Raw genomic sequence first — 23,763 nt, 5'->3', positions numbered from 1 at the left:
TGTCAGAATAAAAGAAACAATGATACATATTGTTGACAAATTAATGTCCTGGATTAAATGTGACATTGTATCAAAACTTCTAACATTCTTTAAAAAACCCAAAGTATTGATTGGATAAGATTTAATATGAAATTTGCTGGACATCTGCAGGGAAATGTATTGGCAGGGAACCATCCCGTGGTCCTCTGGTGAACTCATCACATGCAATGATGATAAATTACATCATTACCAGCATTGTTTCAACACCATCAGTGGAATTAATGGGCAAAGAATGCGGCCCCACACACTGAGAATTTAGTATTTTTACTGTACTATTTAATATTAACAAAACCAAGCCCTTCATTGCTGTCATAAGAACTTCTGCATATTGCTACAAGTCCTTAGCACGTGATTCCTTAAACTCACGCTGTCAGGAATCTGTGGCAGGAACATGGTAGCACATTTAAGACAACAGCATTATGAAATGTTAGGATATGTGCTCAGCAGATGACTGCCTATTCTCAAGGGCAACTGAGACAAAATGTACCGTGGGAAATGGGATAAAGAAACATTAGTGAGTGGGCAAATAATTGAATCATCTCGGAGAGCATTTAAATTACACTGTTTCCCAGGGAGTACCACTTTTCTTCATTGAACTGGACACTGCTCAGCTGAATGTTAACAGCTCCCACAAATGTTCCTTTGCTTTTCACAACAAGCTTCAGTACACGGCCTTGGAGCTCTGGGACTCTGTCATATACAATCTGCAATAATATATAGTGAAATAGAAAAAAAAATACAAGTTTGTTAATCTATTTGACAGGCAAAGCACTTCAAATAGGATGATGATTAATCCAACTTTGTGATAATTGCTTTAAACTTCCATCCAGAATAGTAAGCTATTAACCATGAGCCAAATTCACTTAACTTAGTGAATTTACCTCAGAAATACATTTGACCTTATCTAGTTTATATAAAGAGATTCTACCTTAGAATCACGAGCTTAAGCTCGTGAAATCTGATTACCATTTTAAAATAAATTTGAAACCTGTCTTGAACAATGCTTGAGAAAAAAAAAAACCAGTATTCATAATTTTCCCTGTGAAAACTGGGAAAGATTGGACCCAGTTGAGCAAATGGAAGTTACTAAATTTAGATATATCTGATACTCCAGATGTGCTGTTGATACTTCTCCAAATAAATGAGATGGTAGTTTAGCATGTCTTAAACAATTATTAATGTCTATAGATTTAAAATAGCTTTTAAATTACCTTAATATTGTGAGAACACACAGGGATAAAGTATGAAATTATAATGGTGTAGTTTCTGAATTTTAAAAAAACCCCAAATAATCTGGAGCAATAGCCTAACAAGAATAAATTGCACTTAGAACAAATTCCCATGCTTCAGTCCCTGCATTAATCAAAAACTGTTGAGCAAACTGCATGTGGGCTGATAAAAATATGAAGGAAAATGCTCTCAGAGCGGGCCTGAAAGGTAAGTTTGCTTAAGAGAAGCTCATTTAATCTAAAATTGGTATGGCTGGAAATGTTTTTGCTATTTCACTTGCAGTGGAAAAATGCTTTAAATTTTAATCTCTCTATGCCATTTAAAAAGCAAACGTGGCGACATTCTCTCACTTCAGGAGAATGGAAAACTGAAACTGCCTTAAAGTCATTTGCCTGCTTGGATTTTCCATGGAATCTGAATGCAGGCTGTTACCTATGGCACTGCTGAGGGAAAGGAGAGGCAGACTGAGCTCCTCTGGCTTGGACCTCTGTGGGCTGGACTGATAAACCCTCTCTGTATTTCCACTTGCAATTGCATTCATGGAATGGACAGGACACCAGGTGACCCTCACAGAAAGCACCAACAGGACACCAAGAAAGGTCTTACCAGGGGGTTAAAATTCCCTTTTCCATTTAGAAGCCTTTGGAAATAATAGCTTGGGATGGCTGTCATGAAATTTGCACCTGGTGCTTTTTGGTTTTCATGTTTACTGTGTCTAATTTGCCAGATTGCCCATGAATTACAGATTCCACAGCTTCTCTTTTCCTCACCAAAATAAAAGTGAGATGATGAAGAAAATCTGAAAAGCAAGGACAGGCACAGTAAGCAGAATATAATTTAGAATAAGTCTGTGATCTGATGCTGAGGTGATGCTAATGCTATCAAAGAAAGCTGCCTTGTTTCTTTGCCAATGTATTAAAGGTACCAGCTGTTGCTTTAAATCACCAAAACCTACACATATCAGCTGTAAATGTTAAGAAACTGAACTGGGGTAATGAGCAACTTTCAATCTTTGGCCAAAAATAGGCTTTCATCTTTGAGCAATGACAGACTTTTGCAGTGCAGGGTAGGTGGTTTTCAAATTCTCCCAGTAAACTGTTTCTAAAATGGTATTGCAAATTCAGCTGGAGTAAGGATTATTATCAGGATGTAGGGACAGAAGAAAGGTCTGGAGAAAGCTGAATAAGGGTGTGGATAAAACAAATGGCACGTTCCAGAATTTGGGAACAGTTAAATCCTGAAATGATTGTGCTGTGAGAATATTTGCCTGCCTTTTACACAGACAGATCCGATGGAGGTGAGTTATATGTGGCCATGCAGCAAATCAGTGGGACAGTTAGGGCTGGAATTCAACTATTGCTGGCTGCAAAAAGAGAAACACTGTTGACCTACAGGAGTCTAATGACATTTTAATCACAAATGAGGGACAGTTGCTTCTCCATAGGTAGCCATGGCACAGTTCCTAGATTTGGTAATTAATCCAAGGCAGTTTTGATGCATGGTGCTGGAGGGAGCAGCCGTGGCTCCTGGTGCAGTTCCCCTCCTCCCCTTTCATCAGACTGGCTGGGGCTGCTCTGCCTTCCTTTTCTCTTTACACTGCATTCCACTTTTCTGTGTTCCTTCTCCTCTTCTCTACCACCATTTCTTAATGCAATATAACATTAACTGCTATGAGTGCCACAAATTCCAAAATCCAAACACAGGCACAAGAGAAAAGAAGGATTTGTTTGCTAAAAGCAGCTCCAAAACATTTGCTGTAACTCATTTTATTGTCAGCCCTCCTGGACTTTCACATCTTCACTCTCACACCCGAGTAAAAATCAAACATAAAAAGCAGTTTTGCAAGGTTGATAATTTGCTGTAGGCAGTCATAAGCAATAGAAGTACAAAACTAAAATCAAAAATACCCAAGAGAAGCACATTTCAGATTTTTCTCAGTCTGGAACAAAGAAGGAAATTAATATACAGCTTCCTTCCAGCCATTTGGCTTTAGTAAAAACTTATGAACTCATAAAAAAGGCTACTACATTTCTGTACACAGTGTTTTGGACAGCAACTAACTTAAGAGACAGCTGACTTATATTTTTAGTAGTTTTGCTTCCCTGGGGCAGCTTCTGCCTCAGTCTACCAGCCTTGGACAAAAAAATGCATCCAGAATGACATCACATATGGAGGAGCAGAGCTGCTAAAGCACAGGCATCGGGTTGGAAGGGGCCAAGTTCAGTGGAACCATATGTCCCCACTGTGATTAGCACTTCCCAGTGAAAAAGATTGAGCATCTGGGAAGAAGGCTCTCCGTTTTGATTAAGGACATTAAAGCTTTCACGGGATTTCTTTTAACAGCAGCGGAATACTCGTGAACCACAATTAAATCTCCTCCCAGTGACTAGTGACTAACTGCAGACGGGATTTTGGATTTCCTTGCATTCAAAGGTTTCTAAGAGCAATTTGAAAGATAATTGTCTTCCAGTGTTGCTGGCTGGCTCTTATCTGTTGTCCATTTTGGATACCTTACAATGAATGTAATGATATAATCATATTATGTTTGTTTGCTTTAAATATCTTTCAAATGTAAAGGAATTTCTTTAGACAGATTAATTAGATTTATTCCACTCTGATAGCGAAAAAAGAAGGAAAGAACAGAAAAAATAAAGCCTAGTTTCTTGTTATTCCACTGCAGTACTGTAGGGAGGGAAATTTGTCTCAGCTGTGAGCAGCAATACTACTCAGGGAGCCTTCTTACAGAACGCTGGAAGTCATCAGTGTAAGCAGGCAACTTTTGTAATTAACAGATGTGGGAAAAGAGAAATATTACAACTCCAGGACTGAGAAACGAAGAGATAAGCACTGAGACTCTGCTGACTAACCTAACCTTCATCATATCTTATCTATGGAACAGGGTGGAGTGGTAATATTTTCCACACCTTCTACTTTATAGCCTGCTGAAAGAGCATTTGTAAATTGCTTTGAGATCTTTAGGAGATTTGTTACATGTAATAATTATAATCTCCAATCCCACCTACTGTTTCAATCTCATCTGCCCTTACAAACGAACACAGTTTATACCACTTCCCATTCTGCCATAAATGCTTCTCCATACAAATGTTTCCTTTCACCCCAGAGGCATGAGCACTTCAGTGGTGTGTGAAATAATCATATATAGCTGTGAACTAATGGCATTTTAACATGAAAAGAACCTGGCTATTCATTCTTGTGTTACCATTTAGGACAGTGACAGCCAATTTTCAAATGTTAATTTGAATAACAGCATCCATTCAATTAATACTTTTCATGCTATTGTGCATAACTTCATTCAGAACTGCTGGGTTATGGTGCAATGATGCTTGATCTCATTTGGCTAACGTGTAACTGTGGTTATGGGGTAAGACAGGGCACTGTGAAAAATCCAACTGTTTTCCTGAACAGAGAGACATAAAAGACACTGTTTCACTTCTGAGAAAGATGCAAAGCAGACAGTCATCACCATTTGTGGTTCTCCTTATGGTACATTCCTTCTTCTTGGTCACCCTCATTGCAACGGCTCTAAAAATGTTGTATTGTTGTTTTGTTTCAAGAGAGGGCAAAGCAAATAGAACAAATTGCACCTGTGTGGGTTGTAGGTGACCTGCTGGGAAGGAGCTCTGCAGAGAAGGACCTGGGGGTTCTGGTGGACAATATGAGCCTGCAGTGTGCCCTCATGGCCAAAAAGGGATCCTGGGGTGCATCAAGAAAAGTATTGACAGGAGGTTGAGGGAGGTGACCCTGCCTTTTTACTCAGCCCTAGTGAGGCACATCTGGAGTGCTGTGTTCAGTTCCAAGCTCAGCAGATGAAGAAAAGCAGGGAACCACTGGAGTGAGTCCAGTGAAGGGCTATGGAGATGGTGAGGGGACTGGGGCATCCCTCTCATGAGAAAACTCTGAGTGAGCTGGGCTCACCCTGGAAAAGAGACAGCTGAGAGGGGACCTCATCCATGTCTGTCAGCATCTGCAGGAAGAGGTCAGGGAATGTACCAGGATCTGCTCCGTGAGGCCCAGAAATGGGACAAGAGGCAACAGGAGGAACAGATACCCAGGAAGTTCCACCTGAATGGGAGGAAGAACTTCCTTGTGCAGTGATTGAGCACTGGAGCAGACTGCCCAGAGAGGCTGTGGAGAATCCCTCACCGGTGATATCCCAGAACCATCTGGACACAATCCTGTGCCACGTGCTCTGGGATGGCCCTGCTGGAGCTGGGAGGTGGCACCAGATGACCACTGTGGGCCCTTCCAGCCTGACCCCTTCCATGATTCCATGAAACAAGAAGGGGTGGAAGAAAGTGAATGGTACTCACAAGTTCATTGTAAGTAGGGTCAGAGCCTCTTGGAGCTGTTCTTGTTTTCCTTCGACTGACCTCATAAGGATCTGGCAGAAGATAAAATTCAGCGTGTGCACTTGGGGCAGAGCCATCTGGGAGGTGCTGGAAAACAAGAAGGTCATAAATATGAGTGTCCATGTTCTAGCAAAGAAAACAAATAAAAAGTACCAAATGAAATCTGTGTTTTTAGCAGACATAAAAACATGTTGCATTTTCAGTATTCTCTGGGCTAAACTGGAGCGCCAGTGGAATAACAAGCATTAGTAGAATTCAGCTTAAAATGGAATCAGGAAAATAAAAATTAAATAACACAGAGACAAGGTAAAATTATCTGTCTTTAATATTTTCATTCTGATGGAAAAAATCCTTAAGCCTCAATCTACTCTAACTCATCTTAATCTGATACAAAGTCTGGCCTTTCCACTTTCCAGAGCAAGGCATAGGAACTGGATTTTAGATGGCAAGCTCCTACTGATTTTAACCCCCAAGTATCTGTGCTGATATTGGGGAGACCGATGGTTTCTAAGGGTGTTTTGTAAAACATATTGCTATAGAAGAGCCAGGAGCATTTCCTGCAGCAATATGGGCAGAACAGGATTCTTACAGCAGCCTTTCTGATCTCACCCATCACACAGCTGCAATCTCTAATTTTCCAGTTCAGGTTACTGAATGATATTCCAGATATTCCATCTTATACAGCAGCAACTCGAGATCAGAGACAATCTATTAACCAGGCTCAGTCATCAACACCAGCCAGTGCTGGTGGGTGGAGAATTTTCTGATAACTTCTGAGGAGCTGTAAAGTCATTCCTAAAGCAGATTACAATTACTCAGGAAACACATTCTATTACTTGAGGCTTCAAAAGAACACACAAGAAACATAAAAATTAAAAACTACGGAGCAGGCACGTGTCACTTAATGCTTGGCTTATAATTAAATACAAACCCTTGTGTTGGTTACACAGTATACAGTCAGAAAGCACAAAATGGAGTGTATCAAAATATCAATAATTTTGATCATATAATCAGCATTTTAGACAGGAAGTTTGCCTGTCAGCACCCAAGCAATGCAGTGACATGATGCAAATGAGAATACAGGCAAAAAGAAGAGAACTTAAAACATTTGGAGCCAATGAACCCAAAGGATTATACAGGCACTTGCATTTCTATCTCCTGTTGTAGTTTTACACCTGGCTCAGGATGAAGAAATTTCTCAGATTTTGATTATTCACAGTATGTGTCTGGAAATGTGGGGCTTTCTACAGCATTACCAACATCATATCCCTGGGATAGAAGAAACTGCTGTCTCCTAGCAATAAATAATTTCTCTGTTGGGAAGGAAAACAGTGCTTGTGTGTGTGAACAACCAGTTCTTGCACAACAAACCTCTGGTTTTTGTTATCTGAAATGATCCTTCAAGGCAAATGATGTGGTCTACTGCAAAGCTGATTCTTGCTACCATTAACATCATACAGCATCAAAGGATGCCCCACTCAAACCATTACATATTGTCAGCACTATGGGAGTGATTAATATTGCTATTGCTAAGTTCCCCAAAGCACATCTGATTTAAAATTCCCATGGGATTTAGATAGAGGGGATTCAATAGCCAATGTAAGAGAGCCATTAAAGGGCAATGGAACTAAAGGGTATTTTCCAATGTGGCCACATTGTTAATGCAGGATTTATAATTTACACTGTCCACTTGAAAGCCCATCTCTGTTGATTTAGGACTGTACTAAAACTTCATTGAGGATTACAAGTAACAGTAAACAGAGCATCTCTTAAAAATCAGGAGGGAGAATGAAATGCAGCCCTAAGTCCCAGTCCAAGGAACCAGGATCCTAAGTGCAATCTAGATCTGCACTTCTCAATGAATAGGTAAACATCACTGTAACTTGAAGGTCAACTGATTTTAGTTGTTTCAGACAAAGGAAGGAACCAGGCTGAGGTGACAGGCTCCAAAGGTAATGTAGTTTAACAGGACATGGGTGTCCAGAAGTGGATGTGATTAACTGAAAAGGAGTCAGGTAAAACTGTCACTGTGCTTTTGGACTGCTCTTTCTCATGTTACCTTGCCTTCAGCCAACTAACCTTCCTCTGTCAGCTGATTCCTCCCAAAATTTAAGGGAGGCACTTTGCAGCAGTGTTTTGGCTGTATGAGATGGACTGAAAACTACTTCCTCACTATCTCTTTGAATGTATTTAAATCTGTGTTCAAAGAGGTGAGTGGGAGGAGAGGGTCAAGAGAGAAAATTAAAAAAGAGAACATTTTAGAGATTCAGACGGGAAAACTCGACGGGGGAGCTGTTGCTCTGGATTATTTCAGAACTAAAATAAAGCCCCTTTTCATGAATAGTAGCAATCAGCAGTCAGACTGTTAGAGGTAACTTGATGTGCAGCCACCTGAATTCCAAGTAGACATTGTAGTTCTGATTATTGGTTTTTTTCTCCCCCACTTTAGAGGTGACATTTCCCTCCTTCCTCCTCCCTTGCTGAGGAAAGGCAAACAGGCTGCTCCAAATCCCACTATTGTCCCAGTTTTCCATCTGCAGAGGCACTGTTATGCCACCAAACAATCAAAAAAGCTCATATGATGAGTTTATGTCGGTTTCTCTTTTGATTGGCACAAGAGCTGAATTTCTCTTCTTGTGAAGAGCCTGCTTAACCATAGGATTTCTTGAGGCAAGACTTGCAATGGAAAGAGTTGTCCTTTGCTAGACACTTCCTAGCAGGAACAAGGAGTGATAGTGGCAGTTTGACTGTAATAGTGCAAAAACAAGGCTTGGATTAACGTGGCAAAAAATCTCTTTTAAAATCATAAGTAGGTGGAATTTGAAGCAAACTGTTTTATTAAGACAACAGACATAGCAGGCAAAAAACCCCCAAGTTTTGGGCAAACGAATCCTCTCCTAGGGTTTCTGAGTTGAGCACTGAAATAAAGAATGGAGGAAACATCAGAAATATTTTTCTTACTAAGGATTATGACTTCTGTCATATTACAGTATCACATTTAGTGATCACTTCTAACTCAGTCTGCCCTGGCTTATTTATAAATTTAGGTTAACATGAGGAATACCTGACCAAAACCACAGAATCCCAGATGGGGTCAGGCTGGAAGGGCCCACAGCGGTCATCTGGCCCCACTTCCCTGCTCCAGCAGGGTCATCCCAGAGCATATGGCACAGCATTGCATCCAGATGGTTCTGGAACATCTCCAGTGAGGGATTCTCCACACCCTCTCTGGGCAATCTGTTCCAGACTCTGGTCACCCACACAGGAAAGAAATTCTTCCTCATATTCAGGTGGAACTTCTCTCTTTGCAGCAAAGAGTACCTGCTCTGATAGTTCAGGATAGAAACAGAGTAAGATTTCTAGCAGACTCATAAGTAGTTCTGAAATCCAGCAAATTCCCTCTTTATTCTTATTAAAAGTTTTTAAAAAATCAATTATTTTTGTCCATAGTACAGGGCAGAAGGAAAATCAAAGGGTACCTTGGGAAAGTCATTTTGCACTTTACAAAACCTTTATGGCTTGAATGGACTTGTGATCAAGGTAACAGAAAAATCCTAAAGTTTTAAAATGAATTCTATTTGTGTTTAATTCTGAAGTAATTTTATTAACCCAAAAATAAAGGCTTTTACTTCCTTAAGAAGAAGCTACTCCCAATTTAAATTACTGTCTTAAATCTTTCATTGTGTTTGTTTGCAAATAAATCCAAGCTATAAAAATCTGCAAGACTGTAAAGGTGTAACACCAATGTTGGAGTCTGAGATACAGACTGTGTGCCCTTGTTTTTAATTTGTAGTTCTGGGATTCAAGAGAATACTGAATTTCATATTATATGAAATTCATGAGCATGTTTTCATGGTGATACATGAAAACAAATGATAAAGTTAGATGAAAAAAGCTAAAAGTGTAGGTGTGTAGATTAGAAAGTTTCTTAAATCACTGGGTGAAAAAAAATAGTTTAGAGAACAGGAGACAAGATGGAGGATTTAGGGTGTTGTCCCTTGTCCTTTCTTCTTTCTTCTTCATGTTCTTCTCCTGGAGGTTTTTGGGTAATAGTAAGTGATTGGATAGAAAATGCCGCAGTGCATCACAGAGGTGATGGGTCATTGGGTCATTAAGAAAAATAATATACGTGTCTATTGTTAATTGGGTAAAAATAGGTATAAAGATAAAAGAACTGCGGAGTTCGGGGCCATTTTGTGTATCAGACACGAAGTGTGCCACAAGGCCTTGTTTGTACCATCAGAAGAAAGAAATGTACCAGATTGCAAAGATTAACCTTGTAACCAGCCTGGAGAGACCTGTTAAGTTTTGTAAGGATCCTTCAATAAACACGAGAAACAAGATTCTAACAAGCTCGGGAGTTTTCTTCGAATCATAAAGACTGAGATAAGTGGAACTCCCCACAAGGGAGGATCCCAAAAGAATTCAGCCCAAAGAAGGCTGGGAGACTAGAGAAAAGTTGTAGACACAGAGAATAGAGCCCAAGGGAGGCAAAGAAAGAGAAATTACAATACCCTTTTGTAGAGTTATCAGTTTATAAAAACAAATTTAATGAATTTAAAATTAACTACTTAGAAGAACATGCTATTCTGACAACTTGCTGACTGTGTAGCCAGTGCAGAATTACAACCATGAGCACTGGCTGAACCAATCTGAAGAAGCACAAGATCTCTGCCTCATCTCTCAAGTCTCTCAATATGCAAAAATTAAGTTGATGAATTAACAGTGATAAAACAGTGGCAGCAAAACTCGTCTGCATTAGAGGAAGTTTAATATATTGCAAGGGAAACGTGACTAGCACTCCAAATTAATTAAAACAAAACAGAGATCAGCATCACTAATAGCAAAGTAAGAGAAGTACTGAACAAAGAAAAATTCTCAAAGTGATCAAATGGAAAAAGGAATACAAAATTCAATGAAAAGTCACAAGTCTAAATATAAATACATTGCAGGCTCTGAGGAATCACTTGCAAATGTGTAGAGTAAAAAGGGGAGAGACAGGCCTATATCTCAAACCTAACACAGCTCATATTTCAAACTTCAAAATCAGAAAGCTTTTCAACCAAAAAAAGCCCCAATGAATTAAAAAAGAAATAAAAACATTCACAACAGCTTTTGAAAATGAATGCCATAGCACAGAGAACTATTGGGTAAAACAAGCTAACAACAACAAAAAGAACCCCATAAACCAAATAAGGGAAAAAATGAACAAAACCAAAAAATAATAATAAAAACATCTAACAGGCCTTTCAGCTCACAGAGAATCTGGTTCTCCTGAAAGTACCCTATAAGGTCACTTGTTAAAGCTGCTGAAAGAAACTAAGGTGCCAGAAATGAAGAGATGGTAGTGGTTCACAACAATGAAAGGATGCAAATTAACAAACCTGCAAGGACTTGAGCTCACAAACTCTTCACCCTGATTTCAAAGAGGGAGTGAATACACAAGTTAAACCTTAGCAGTATTCCCAGAACCATGGGTGCCATTCAGGATGACAAGAAGGGCCCAGCTGAAGGATCACAGAAGATTTACACAAGATTAGGAACACAAGCAGTAAAATAGCAAGTGGTATTTCATAGTGGTACTAATGAAAAAAAACCCTCTCTATTTTACACAGGACAAGAGGGAATGGCTGCCAACTGAAAGAGTGTAGAGTTACATTAGATATTGGAAAAAAATCTTTACTATGAGAGTGGTGAGACACTGGAACAAGACAGCCAAGAGAAGCTTTGGACATCCCTTCCCTGGAGGTGTTCAAGGCCAGGTTGGATGGGGCTTTGAACAACCTGGTCCTGTGGAAGGTGTCCCTGCCCATGGCAGCAAGATGATCTTTAAATCCCCTTCCAAGCCAAACCATTCCATGATTCTGAAAAATCCAACAGGGGGCTCTGAGACGACCATTTCTACTATGGAATAAAACCTTAGCAGTAACAGTAATATAATCTAGTAATAGATACCATTTCATAGACTGGTCATCTCAGAGAATTCACTGAAAGTTTTGTGTGCATGTATGAAACAACACAGAGCTTTTAATTAGTTTTTAAAACAACTTGTGGAGAGTTGGTGTGGGGTCAGGGGTGAACACAGAAACCCATCAGGTGCAGTTAAACACAAAGATATCAGCTCTGACTCTTGAAGTCACTGAACCACAGACAGCTGCTGGCCAGGAATTCTTGTGCAGGTTCTCCAAAAAACCTCCAAAACAAATCCTCACCTCTGGCAATCTGTTTCTGTCAAATGCTGCAAAAACCACTAAATACACTGTTCAAAAAACCTTGAACACAGCACATGCCAAACTGCTGGATAATAATATAATATAATAATAAATGTAGGGGACATAATCTCTCCTACATTTGGCTGCTTTTCACAGTTACATGAAGCCCAGTGGGAATGATGATACAGCATCAATGGATTAGAAACCAGGGTTTTGTCTTTTCAAACTTTAAAACTAACTTCCAACAGTTTTTTCTATTCCCCTGGCTTCTTCACCTTTTCAACAAGGCAGGACGTGATCCACCCACTTGTGACACAGAGTTGACTTTCACTGCCTATTACACAAGCCTGCCAAAATAAGAACATCTCCCTCCAGCAGGCCAGAGCTTTACCCTCTGTTCCCTGTTTCCCTGGAAACTGATGCAGCATGGATTGTGGAAGGGAGAGTAGAGTAATTCTCAAGCCACAGACACTGAAAGATTATGAAACCAGTGAACAGGATAATTAAACTCTGAACGATCCACAGCTAATTTGCAGTTGAACTTCCCTACACAACACAGGTCTGTAATTATAAATTTCCATCAGATACTTGATACGAGTCTGTGTTAGGGGGGTTTCACAGACAGATGCCTGAAACAGGGATACTATTTATTATATTCAGACAACAAAATTCACCAGCCAGGGTGTAGCTGTTTAATTTTGTTGTCAGCTGAATCACAGGATCCAGCAGAGTGGATTAGCCCCTAATAGCACAGGCTTTCCTTCTGTCCAAGCTGCCACCAGCTCAGCATTACCCTCCCCAAGAACTCCACGTCAGACACCAACCTCCTAAAGCTGCTGAAAGCAAATCTAATCTCAGTGACAGTTCAAATAAAACCAGCACAGATGAAAATCATCACATTCTGCCTTTCCCTCTCGTTAAAACAGATTTAACTGATTTAATGAGCTTTATACTCTCCTCAATAGGAAAAAGCCTACATACATCAATAAAAACTAGAGGGAGCAACACTTGAAAATGCTTTTTTTAATTGACTTTTGCTTTCAGGACAACAGCCCAGGGACGAAGTTTCATTATCACTCCAATATTTCATGTCCTTCAAAAAGTACACAATTTATTCTCAGGATACTATTCAAACATGATTCACAGGAAATAAACTAAAAACAAAACCACAAGAAAATCAACAATTCAATTGGATTTACATGACTAATAAAAGTCTCTTCAGCTTTGAATCTTCCAGTACAAATTCTTTTAAGGTAGTATACACCAAGAATATTTAGTGATTATATTTTCTTAGAATACCCATCTTTAAAATTACTAACACTGATGTACATTGATGTGTATTTACAATACCTTTAAGAATAGAATAGTAAATACTGGAGTTTTGGCTTCCTGTAAGTAAAAAAGCTCCTTATCATCCAAAGAACTTAAAAAAAAGAAAAATCACAGGAAATTTGAGAGGTAAACTGTACGGTATATTACATGCTGAAACCAAAGTACAAAAACCCAGTTAGCCCAAAAAAGAAAAGAGAAAAATTAATGAGCAAGACAGCCTTCAGTGAAAGCCAGAGGCAATTCATTCACAGCTTGTTCTTTTCATCAGCCTCTGATGGGCTTTTCTTAAGGCTAAGGTATTACTTAGAAATATCCACACAAACACTGAAATACAAACAGTCATAAAGCAGCACTGAAAGTGAAAATTTAAAAAAAATGTTCTGACATCCTACTCGAAAACCAGAAAAATAAAAGAAAGATCAAATGCTTTATTATACACTGATTATTACATGAGAACATGATTACTTTAATCCTCTGCTGAAGAGATGAAAAGAACAAATCAAAATTTGCTTGTGTTTCGAAACTGCTGCTGATTCTGCACCTTTTAAGCCATTTGTGACCCAAGATTTCAAAGCAAACTGCTTGAAACTCAGAAAAAAATCCCTAAACAATTGCATAAATTCAAATAAAATAAGAAAATATGACAAACTGGTTTTGTTCTTAACTGAAAAGGAAGAAAATATATATAAAAAGATATATATATAAAAGATATATATAAAAAGACTGAATTACTTTCAGTAATCCAGTTTGAAAAAGAGAAGTTTGTACAGTTCAAGTTCAGGCACATTGTGAGTGTGCAAACAGCATAAACGGACAAAACCTGTAAATGTGTTTATTCCAACTTGTCTCCAAGTTTCTCCGCCCAACAGCAGCTCTGTCTTCTGCAGTGGATTGTACCCAAAGAAATCTGTAACTGCAATGTGCAGTTTGACAGACAATGATTCTGTAGACAAAAATCACCACGTTTGACCTACACAACTCAACCATGCACAGAGCAAACCCTCCTGGACCATCTTTATTGTCAGCTACAAAACTCTCCAGCAACCATCTCCAGACAAATAAAAGTTTAACATTTTTATCACATTAATTCCTTCATCTGAAAAAATATCTATTGTGTTAGGTGCCTTTAAACAATTTACATAGAGCTACAAGGCAATATCCTATGCTGCAGTTCAAATAGCAAATTATATCTGAAAACCTTCGAAATAATAATCTAATTTACTCTGTATATAAACATGTAGCATTGCAGAATAATTATAAAAGAGCATTAATTATGGATTAATACTGTTTCTTGGTAAATCCTTAGCTGCTGAGACTATAATGCTGAGATATTATAGTACTACCAAATGAATCATTGTGCTCTCAACTGCAGAGCGATGCCAACAGAGCTGAAATAGGTTGGCAACATCCTGCCACTAGAGAAAAACAAGAATTTGTTGTATTTCCATAGCAAAGGGTGCCTTACAGGTGTTGACATCTGCCAAATCTTGTACTTGCAAGGGCTAATGAGACAGCAGCATCAACTAACCCCCAGCTATTAATTGAGGATTATTAATTGAGTATGACAGGATTTTTTTATTTGTCCACCTACACCAGGACAGCTCCTGAGGCACATACTTGCAGCTTCCAGCTCCCAGGAAGTCACACCACAGCCCATCAGGATGTGCTGGGATACACAGGATTGCACAGCAGTACTTGAAGATTCACTGACATCTTTCCCCTGTTTTGAATAATTCATTCAATGTGTAAAGCAAACAAATAAAACACAACTCCTGTTCTAAACTCCTCACCCAAACACTCCCTGCTCAAGAAAACCCAGGGTCTGAAGTTCAGTAATTTGTTTAGAACTGGAAGTTTGACAGACAAAGAAAAAAGTGCTTTCCCAAAAAGTAGGTTTCAATTAATGTGCTAAAACCCTAATCTCTCTCTCTCTCTGACACAAGGTGTCCTCACACTTGTATTATTTTTTAAGATTAAATTAAATAAGATACAGTGTTCTTACTGCACCAAAACATCAAAAACAATCCAAGAACAGTATTAAAAAAGTTAATTCTGCTGTAAGTTTTAAAACAGGTGCTCCTACTAAATGTATTTAAGGGAAAATACTACCATAGTCTGAAAGTAACTTTTTGTTCAGGTAAGTATTACACATTGTATTACTAAATTCTGTTAAATATAGGAATTGCAGGGTGTGTTTGTGCTGGGGTTTTGTTGCTTTGTTTTCTGGGTTGGTTTTGTTTGGTTGGGTTTTTATTTATTTTCTTATAGCTTGTAATAAGTTAATATTCAAAGAAATCCTTTACTTACTGCTCCCAGATTTTAGAGTTACAATTTCCTTTAGTTTTTATATCAGGAGGTAAAAAAAAAAAAAAAATCAATCTCCACAAGCAATAATCTAGTACTCCACTGCCAACCCACGGAAATAGGAACCGTCCAAAGAGCACATTCAGATAAAAAATGCTACCAAAAGCTTATTAGAAATACCAATATCTGAACTGCACACATAGAGATATTTTCAGTGTCATTGTATGATCAATCAAAATTACATCACCACTTCACATTTCAAATGTGATAAAGAATGTCCTGAGTGTATTAAAGAATGTCAAAGTGACTTGTTTTACTTTCATACAGGGGTATTTTGATTCTTTAGAGCTACATTGTGGCCTACTACATTTTTCCTTTTTATTCTCTTTAGACAAACTGTTTTAGATTTTGTGTGCTTGAGAAATTTGACTTGAGTGCAAGTTGACTTAGAAGCATTTGAATTTCCTTTTGAGTGTGAAGACAGAAGTTACCTTTGATGATTATCACATTTATTCCTTCTGGATATGAATTTTAAACCCTAAATTTTTATTTTAAAGACCAGACCAAGCATTTCTGCTCTTTTAAGACCTGGTAAGAGATCCTCCAAACAAAGTGTCAGCATTTATGCTTGCCTGTAACACATATTTCCTCCAAAGCTTTTGATTTTATTAACTCAAAAGTAGCATTAACCCTCAAATACTTCATCCAAGTTTTAAAGTTTGGAAGCAGCTTTAGAAAGATGACCTGACTGGTATCCCCTCACAGCAGCTTTCTGGTTTAAATTGTGTACAGAACATTTATGCCTGTTTGTGGATGAACACAGGTTAGTGTGGCAACAGGTCCATTCTAAAAATCAGTCCCAAATTCCTCTTCACTCTTGGAAACATTAAGAAATTCTACTTAGTGCCAACTTCCTTCCCCAGAATAACCCATGTTGAAGTGATTCAGATATGAATAACCTAAACAGTTGGAAAAACAGGTTTTATTCATGATGCTAAGTACAATATAATTATTAATTGTATGAAGTACGTCTGAGAATAATTACATATAAACTAGTGCTCTTTGGCACTGCAGTACTTGGCATGGTTTTTACAACTTCAAGTCACTTCACCTGGAAAATCTTATTCTTGTGCCAAGGAGTCAAATATGTCCTGCATTAATATTTTAATGTGGAACATGCACAGCTTATTCACAGAAGCACGCGAAAGAAGTAACCTGATCTGCAGCATAAGCTAATATACAAATGCAACTTTAAAAAAAATAACAATACCCCACCAAATAAAAACTAAATCCTATCCAAGTATTTAGCTTGTCCCAACAAAATGAATCTCACAACATAAGACAGTCTACATTTATTAAAATGAGCCTCAAATGTTCTTCCTGGCTTGAACAGCAAGAGCAGGAAGGTTGCTACAAGAATGGGTCTTACCCTAAGCAAAAGCCTTTTAAGTAGTAAAAGAGACATGAGGTAAATTCCTTCAGAAAAAAAAACAAAAAAACAAAAACCAAACCCCCCAAACAGTCTCACGTTTGTTTGGTTTAGACTTCATCTCAAGTTTCAAAGATGCTGAGAAAGGACTGCTGTGGTTTATCCCCAAAAATCCTTTACATAAATTTTTATACGAAGAACAGAATTCGCCTTCAGAGCATGGAAAATAAAAATAGTAGGTTTCCTGGAGAAAGAGACTTCTTTCCTCTGGGCTATCTACTCAGGCTGGGACAGAAAGGAGGGAGAAGGAAAGAGCCAGAATGGATTAAACAGTCAAAAATTTCTGTTCCTAGCAATAACAGAATTACTCTACCTTTTAAATCTTGTATCATTACAAAAGTCATTCTTTCTTCTTCTGAATCAATAACTTGATTTAGTCACACTGATACACCTGTAACCCACCAGTGACCTGGGCCTTCAAGACACATAAGGATTTAGTCAGCTCCAGCAGATTTACAGCCCAAAAATGCAGTGAGTTAGAGATTTCATTAGAAAAGTGCTATATTATTTAACATTCACAGCACAGGTATTATGAAGTTCTTCCATAAAGGCTAATATTTTTACCAGTCTGTGAGTTACATATTCTTCAGAAGATATTTCCATCTATACTCTGATGACTTTAAAGTGTCTGATATGATTGGCAAAAAATATCCAAATGTTTTTGTTAACAGGAGGAACATGATAAACAGATTATAACTGCATTTTCAATATGTTCCTTGAATTGGTTTGGACACAAAAGTCAACACTTCCATAATGCAATGAACTATTTCCATTCCCTCCCCTACATTCAATCATTTCAAGGACATAAAAAGCAAGATTTAAAAATATTTTGACACTTGCCTCCCCTTTAGATATATATACACTAACTGGTTGAAAGCACAGTTACCCAATGAAGCCAGTCATGCTTTTTTTTTCCACAGGAAGGATGAAAACACCAAATATTGCAATTCTATTTACCCCTGACATACCTACTTTTCCCACATCATCCTCATTTGTGTCCCCATTGCATTTTATTCCACATCCTACTCCAACACTGCTTTTTTGTCCTCTCAGTTCACTTCTAAATTTATGCCAAAGTAAAATGTTAAACTGGACATCAAGTGTGTTCTCACAGAAAATTTGCAAAGAGAAGAGAATATTGAGAGCTTGAAAGAAAGACTGGAAATACCACCTGATTTAAACAGCCTGAATAATCTCTGCTATTAAAGCCAGGCAACATTAATGACAGATTTCTTTCTAGAATAATCCTAGTCTTTATGTTCAAATTCACCTTAAGTAATCTTTAACATATACTATTTATATACCCTGTATTTATAGGTTGTGCATCCAGTACTCAGACTTGTGCAACAGAGAAGCATCACCTCTTACTCAGAGGCTGAGCTACTCAATCTCCTCTGAGAAATTCCACACAACCAGGATCTGAAAAAGAAAAACCTCTCCTGAGCCAAGCTGCTCAGCATAAGCCACGTTCCAAAAGGTATGGATGGCATCCTTGCTCCAAGGCTGGGAAAAAGCTGACAAGAATCTCCCCCCCTCCTCCCTCTTGGCTTTAATGTGTTTGCCCACATATTAAGTGAATCCAGCTCCTCCAGCAAGCACTGGGATGGGCAGGAGAACAGGCAGTAAATGCTGCCATCTACCAGAAAGTCAGGAGTTTTCTGTTTCAGCTGCAAGTAAGAAAGCAGGGAGCTGGGGGGAAGGCAGAGGAGCTGCTGGGTAAACACAGCAGCCAATTCTTATTCAGTCGTAATCTTTAAAACATAAAAGCCACTAAATAAAATCCACAAGAAAAAAAAGACCCTCCAAAAGGTGGAACCCGGTCCAAGTATGGAAAGCAAAAACGTAAAGCTGCATTTCAGCAGGCCAAGAAAAATTGCCTCTGGCATATGGCACAAAAATCGAACAGAGGCTTGCTCCAAACAGACAAAATTCTCTTAGAATCTTAAGAAGAGGTTTGATCTGAGGAGGCAGAAAATACATTTAAGACAGGCAAAACCACAGTAAAACACGTTTTTCTCACTGGAGAAACCAAGTTCCCCTTAGAAGCACTGAAGCATTTCTTTATAGGCAAGAGAGTTATAAAGCGTCCCAAAGCATGTCACTAAGGAAGTTTTATTTTGGAGAACTCATAAGTGAACTGCAATAAAACCACCTGGTTAAATTAGTATTTTAAAAAAAAATATTACTTTAAAGTAATATTAATTATTCTAAGGAAATAAGGAGAAGAATTAGTAATATGACATAATGGCTGCTCTTCACATGTAAGAGGATGGTTTTATCCAAAGAATGTGGATACCAAAGGGTGATCCTGTCTGCTTATTCACTTCTCTGCTTTTTTCCCAGTTCAGCCTCTATTGGGTGGTTATCGGGTATTAAGAAGAATATAATTATCAGGTATTCAGAGAAGAACATAATTAATAGAAATTTCAATGTATAGAGTATACCGTGAAGAAAATTAGTATCACCTCTGCAGGGGAAAGCCTCTCACATTTATTGTAATGGAATCATATTAATCAGAGCCACATGGTTATCTGTAAAAATGTGATTTTTATTTTTTTTAAGTCCTTCACTCAGATCTCTTAAAGAAGTCTCACAGTAATGAAACAAAACCTGAGCCCCGTGTATGTACAGGTAGGAATATGCAGAATACGGGACCCATTATACTCAAGATATTCATAAACTCCCTGAAAAAGCAAGTGAAGTGCACAGGAATAACTTGCACTTGATATAAAATTATTCAGGACAGGGAAATTTGATTGAAGAGGGCTGCTGAGAAAACCCACAATAGCCTGTGCCTGAGATACAAGATAGCAATTGAAAGGGGTGCATTAATTGAAAAGGGATTCTTACAGGGAACAGAAGCGCAGCCAGGCATCAGGCTTGGATTAGGTGCTGCCTCTCAGAAAAGGGCTGGAAAAGAAAAGCCCAGAGGCAGTCAAAAAGCAAACATGGAACAGCAGCCAACCCTGTCACCACGGAACTCCAGGGGCCATGGAGATGCAGCATTGTGCCCTACTCCAGCCCCAGGGACAGCAATGAACACGGAGGGTCTCTGAGAGCCCGCGGTCACCTGCACTCAAGCACAGAGAATGAGGAGGAGGCACACGAGAGAAATGGCACAGACAAAGCAGAAAGACAAACTGGGGAGCCACACTGAAAAGTGATACTGAAAATTCCTTCTGCACTCATCATCATTCATCATGATGGGTGGATGGATGGATGGATGGATGGAGGGATGGATGGATGGATGGATGGATGGATGGATGGATGGATGGATGGATGGATGGATGGATGGAGGGATGGATGGAGGGATGGATGGAGGGATGGATGGAGGGATGGATGGAGGGATGGAGGGATGGATGGATGGAGGGATGGATGGAGGGATGGATGGAGGGATGGATGGAGGGATGGAGGGATGGATGGATGGAGGGATGGATGGAGGGATGGATGGATGGAGGGATGGATGGATGAGCAGCTTCACTGAAAAGCAAGTTTTGCTCATCAAAAGAAACAAATGGAACACATTCTTTATCTTCCATCATAAAGTATCCTAGAGAGCAAAAAAACCCACATGCATATGCAGACTAAAAGTACTAAAATACCACAACATGCTTTGGTGCAGCATTTAGCTACACCCACACACCCAGTAGATACCCTATTTTCATTGTATTTTTTCCTCAAGGTCTTAACATTCATCACACACAGGTCTTTTAGGTCTGTCTGCCTAGTACAACCATTCTGAGGTTATACTCTAGATGACCATTCATTAAAACAAAAACAAAAGCAACCCCCCATTTCCTAGACAATTAAAATTGAGCTATAAAATTCAACCACTTTGACAAAACATCCCAAAGGCAGCCTTAATGCTTTTTTGCATAGGAACATGGGTATCAGCGTAATAACAAAATAGAACATTTAAGATTACAATAAAATCCTACCCTGAATATGCACTTAGGGAATGCATTAGAATTGTTCTGAAACAGGTATATAATCCTTTATGAGAACAAACTGATGCTTGTGGGGCTTTTCTCCCCTCCACTTATTAAAAAATAATATGTTTAATCAATATTAATGCCAGAGCACAGAACCTGCACTCCCAGTTAACTAGTTTATTAACAAATAAAAAAAAAATCTATTGTTCCCAACAACAATATTTTCACACTGCACCACAAATTTAATTACTAATGGCACTTCAGGCATCAACCCAAACTTCAAGCCTAACCCTTTTATCCCCACATTACATCACAGCAAGGTTAACATCCTAACTCAGGTGAACTGACTTCACCTTCCATCAAGAATTTTGCCAGCAATCACAGAAAACAACTCTTGAGTGCTAAAGCACTAAAAGACTCTTTACTCGTTTCCCAGGCAGTCCATTCAGCCATTGCTACACACATATTTTTAAGAAACACAGCATTAACTCCCAAAAGACAAAATTAATTTCCCTGCAGGAGCATTTACTTGTAAAATCTTGGTAACTAGATGAACAAAGGAAAATAAAAAAAATTTGGCTCCCCAAAGAAAGCACTTGGTTTAGCATGGAAAGCAAGGCAGATTCCTAAAGGTAACAGACAGTGGGTTATAGTACATAATACTGGTTCCAGTATTTATATAATAACCACTTTAATAACCATTGAATAGATACCACAGAACACAGCTACCACATAATACAGCTGCTCTGATACCTGGTACCATTATAAACACATACAGCTGCCTCAGCTTTACCTGAGAAAATCCCCTTCTTAGCCCAGAAACCAAGTGGTATTTTGATTTGTGCGCTACACATGATAAAGGAAAACTCAGTCAAGGATTAATATCTTATCATCCATATAAGCACAGAATGAAACTTCAATGAGATTTACATTCAGAGAGGGGAAAAATAGACCAAAAAATGCAGACAATATGCAACAGAATGTACCTGATTAATTACTACTGGAAAGCTAATAAATCCATCCTAAAAGTAATACGCATCTGTAAAGTCTTTCACAATGCAGACTGCAGCACCAAAAAACCAAACAAACAAAAAAAAAAAAACTCAAGACTGAACAAACACTGATTCAAAAATAAATGTGAAAGTTTAACACATGTCAACTTATTAGTGACATAATAATTTCAAAATAAAAACAAAAATGCTCATGCAGAGCACATTCTTAGCCAATAAATCTAGGCTATAGCTAGATATTTGAATGCTTTGATCACATGCTTAATAAACAAAACAATCATTTGGATGTGTGTTAACACCATGACTACAAACACAGACTGCAACTGTAATTTGTCCCACCAAGGCTTTTGAAACTATCAGGAATAGTCTTCTTTTTACGTTGTTTATTTCCCAGCTCCAGCTTCAGAGCATTAGTACTTGTCCCAGCTACCAGACACAGAAAACCAATTGCTCTCACTTTGCTGCAGCTCTTATTAGTGTATTTCTGGAGTTCCTTCCAGCTCCCTCTTCTGTAGGCTACATAATCTCTCCTTACAGGTTGTGTTTCCCTGACTCTCTGATCGCTTTGCACAGTTTTTGTTATCTCAAAGTCTGCACCCGCTGGATGTGATTTTACCGGATTATTGCTTAAATGTGGTACACCCATGGATTTACAACCTTTTCACTATTTTTTGCAGTACATTTGATGTGTGACAGTTGAAGAAAGTGGAAATGTGCATGTTCTGAAATCCACTACTGCTTTTAACAGGGGCTCATTCACCCTAACCAGGTTTCCACTCTAATAAATGGAACTGGGGACACCGGGCTTTCACAATCCAAAATTCCTAGTATGGATGAAATCACCAGCCCTGCTCATCCTCAACAGGCACACTCCATATCTTCAGTATTTAAGTATTTGGGGGTATTTTTAGTTGATCTCTATGGCTGAGGATGCACCTCTGCAGCACTCTCACAATAAAACAGATCAATTGTAGAGCAACCCCTAAGATTCAGTTACCAGTTCTATCCAGGATGACCAAATCCTGGCAAGAGAGAATGCAAGAACAAGATTGTCCTCCAGCAAGGACATAAGAATTAGCAAGCTCTTATCATAAAACTACTGCATTGTTGACAGGGAAATCAAGATGCTTTTGTAAGCCAGTTAATTACATATGGGCTTGAAAGTGATCTTGCAACAAGGAAATCTTACTGGATAGAGTATTACAGAGAAATCTCATGTTGATCTTAGAATAATACCAACACTTTCTTTTAAACAAAGCAAACATGTCACCACAGTACTTACAACTTGGGAATAAACTTCCCTTTTGTACAGAAATACTTACTTTATCCTTCAAGCCCCAAAAATCTGCCTCAGAGTTTCCTTCCAAAGCAACAATCGTTGCATGAACATCTAAAACAGCCTCCTCATCTGCACCACTTTTGTCACGGCTCAAATCTTTCCATTAATGAGGCAGATAGAGTGTTTTTTGAGGTTCCTTCCTTGCTGTTTTCTGAGAATGAAGAAACCATAAAACTGTAGGAGAACTGAAAACAAGCCACCGTGATGGACTGGGAATGGTCCATACCCAAATGGGCTTTGCTTCATAACTGTGGCATCAAAAACATTAACTGGATTGAATATCTAATTATATCTATTTCTTTACTCATCCTGTGTATATTTTTAATAAGAACTTACAGTAATTGCACATTTTAATACCAAATAATTTCCCCCATATAACCACTGTCAATCCTGAACTAAGTAACTGTAATGAGCACTAGACAAAAAAAGCTTTTCCAATATTAATTTGTAGGCATAGTATTTTTGGAAAGGAGCAACAGGGGTACTGATCCAACTTGTCCATTTTA

General features: G+C 38.5%; 1 protein-coding gene across 1 annotated transcript in view; it reads right to left on the bottom strand.

The window, feature by feature from the left end:
* Positions 1–5,550: 5,550 nt before the first annotated feature.
* LOC131586216 (pleckstrin homology domain-containing family A member 5-like) overlaps positions 5,551–23,763 on the bottom strand; it is a 58,910-nt gene continuing 40,697 nt past the window's right edge. The window contains 1 exon segment of the mRNA XM_058853106.1: positions 5,551–5,726. Coding sequence (XP_058709089.1) covers positions 5,597–5,726 — 130 coding nt within the window. The 3' untranslated portion in view covers positions 5,551–5,596.

Source organism: Poecile atricapillus, chromosome 18 (assembly GCF_030490865.1).
Source record: "Poecile atricapillus isolate bPoeAtr1 chromosome 18, bPoeAtr1.hap1, whole genome shotgun sequence".
Lineage (NCBI taxonomy): Eukaryota > Metazoa > Chordata > Aves > Passeriformes > Paridae > Poecile > Poecile atricapillus.
The sequence above is the reverse complement of the archived record's forward strand: the minus strand, read 5'-3'. Positions and strand labels throughout refer to the sequence as shown.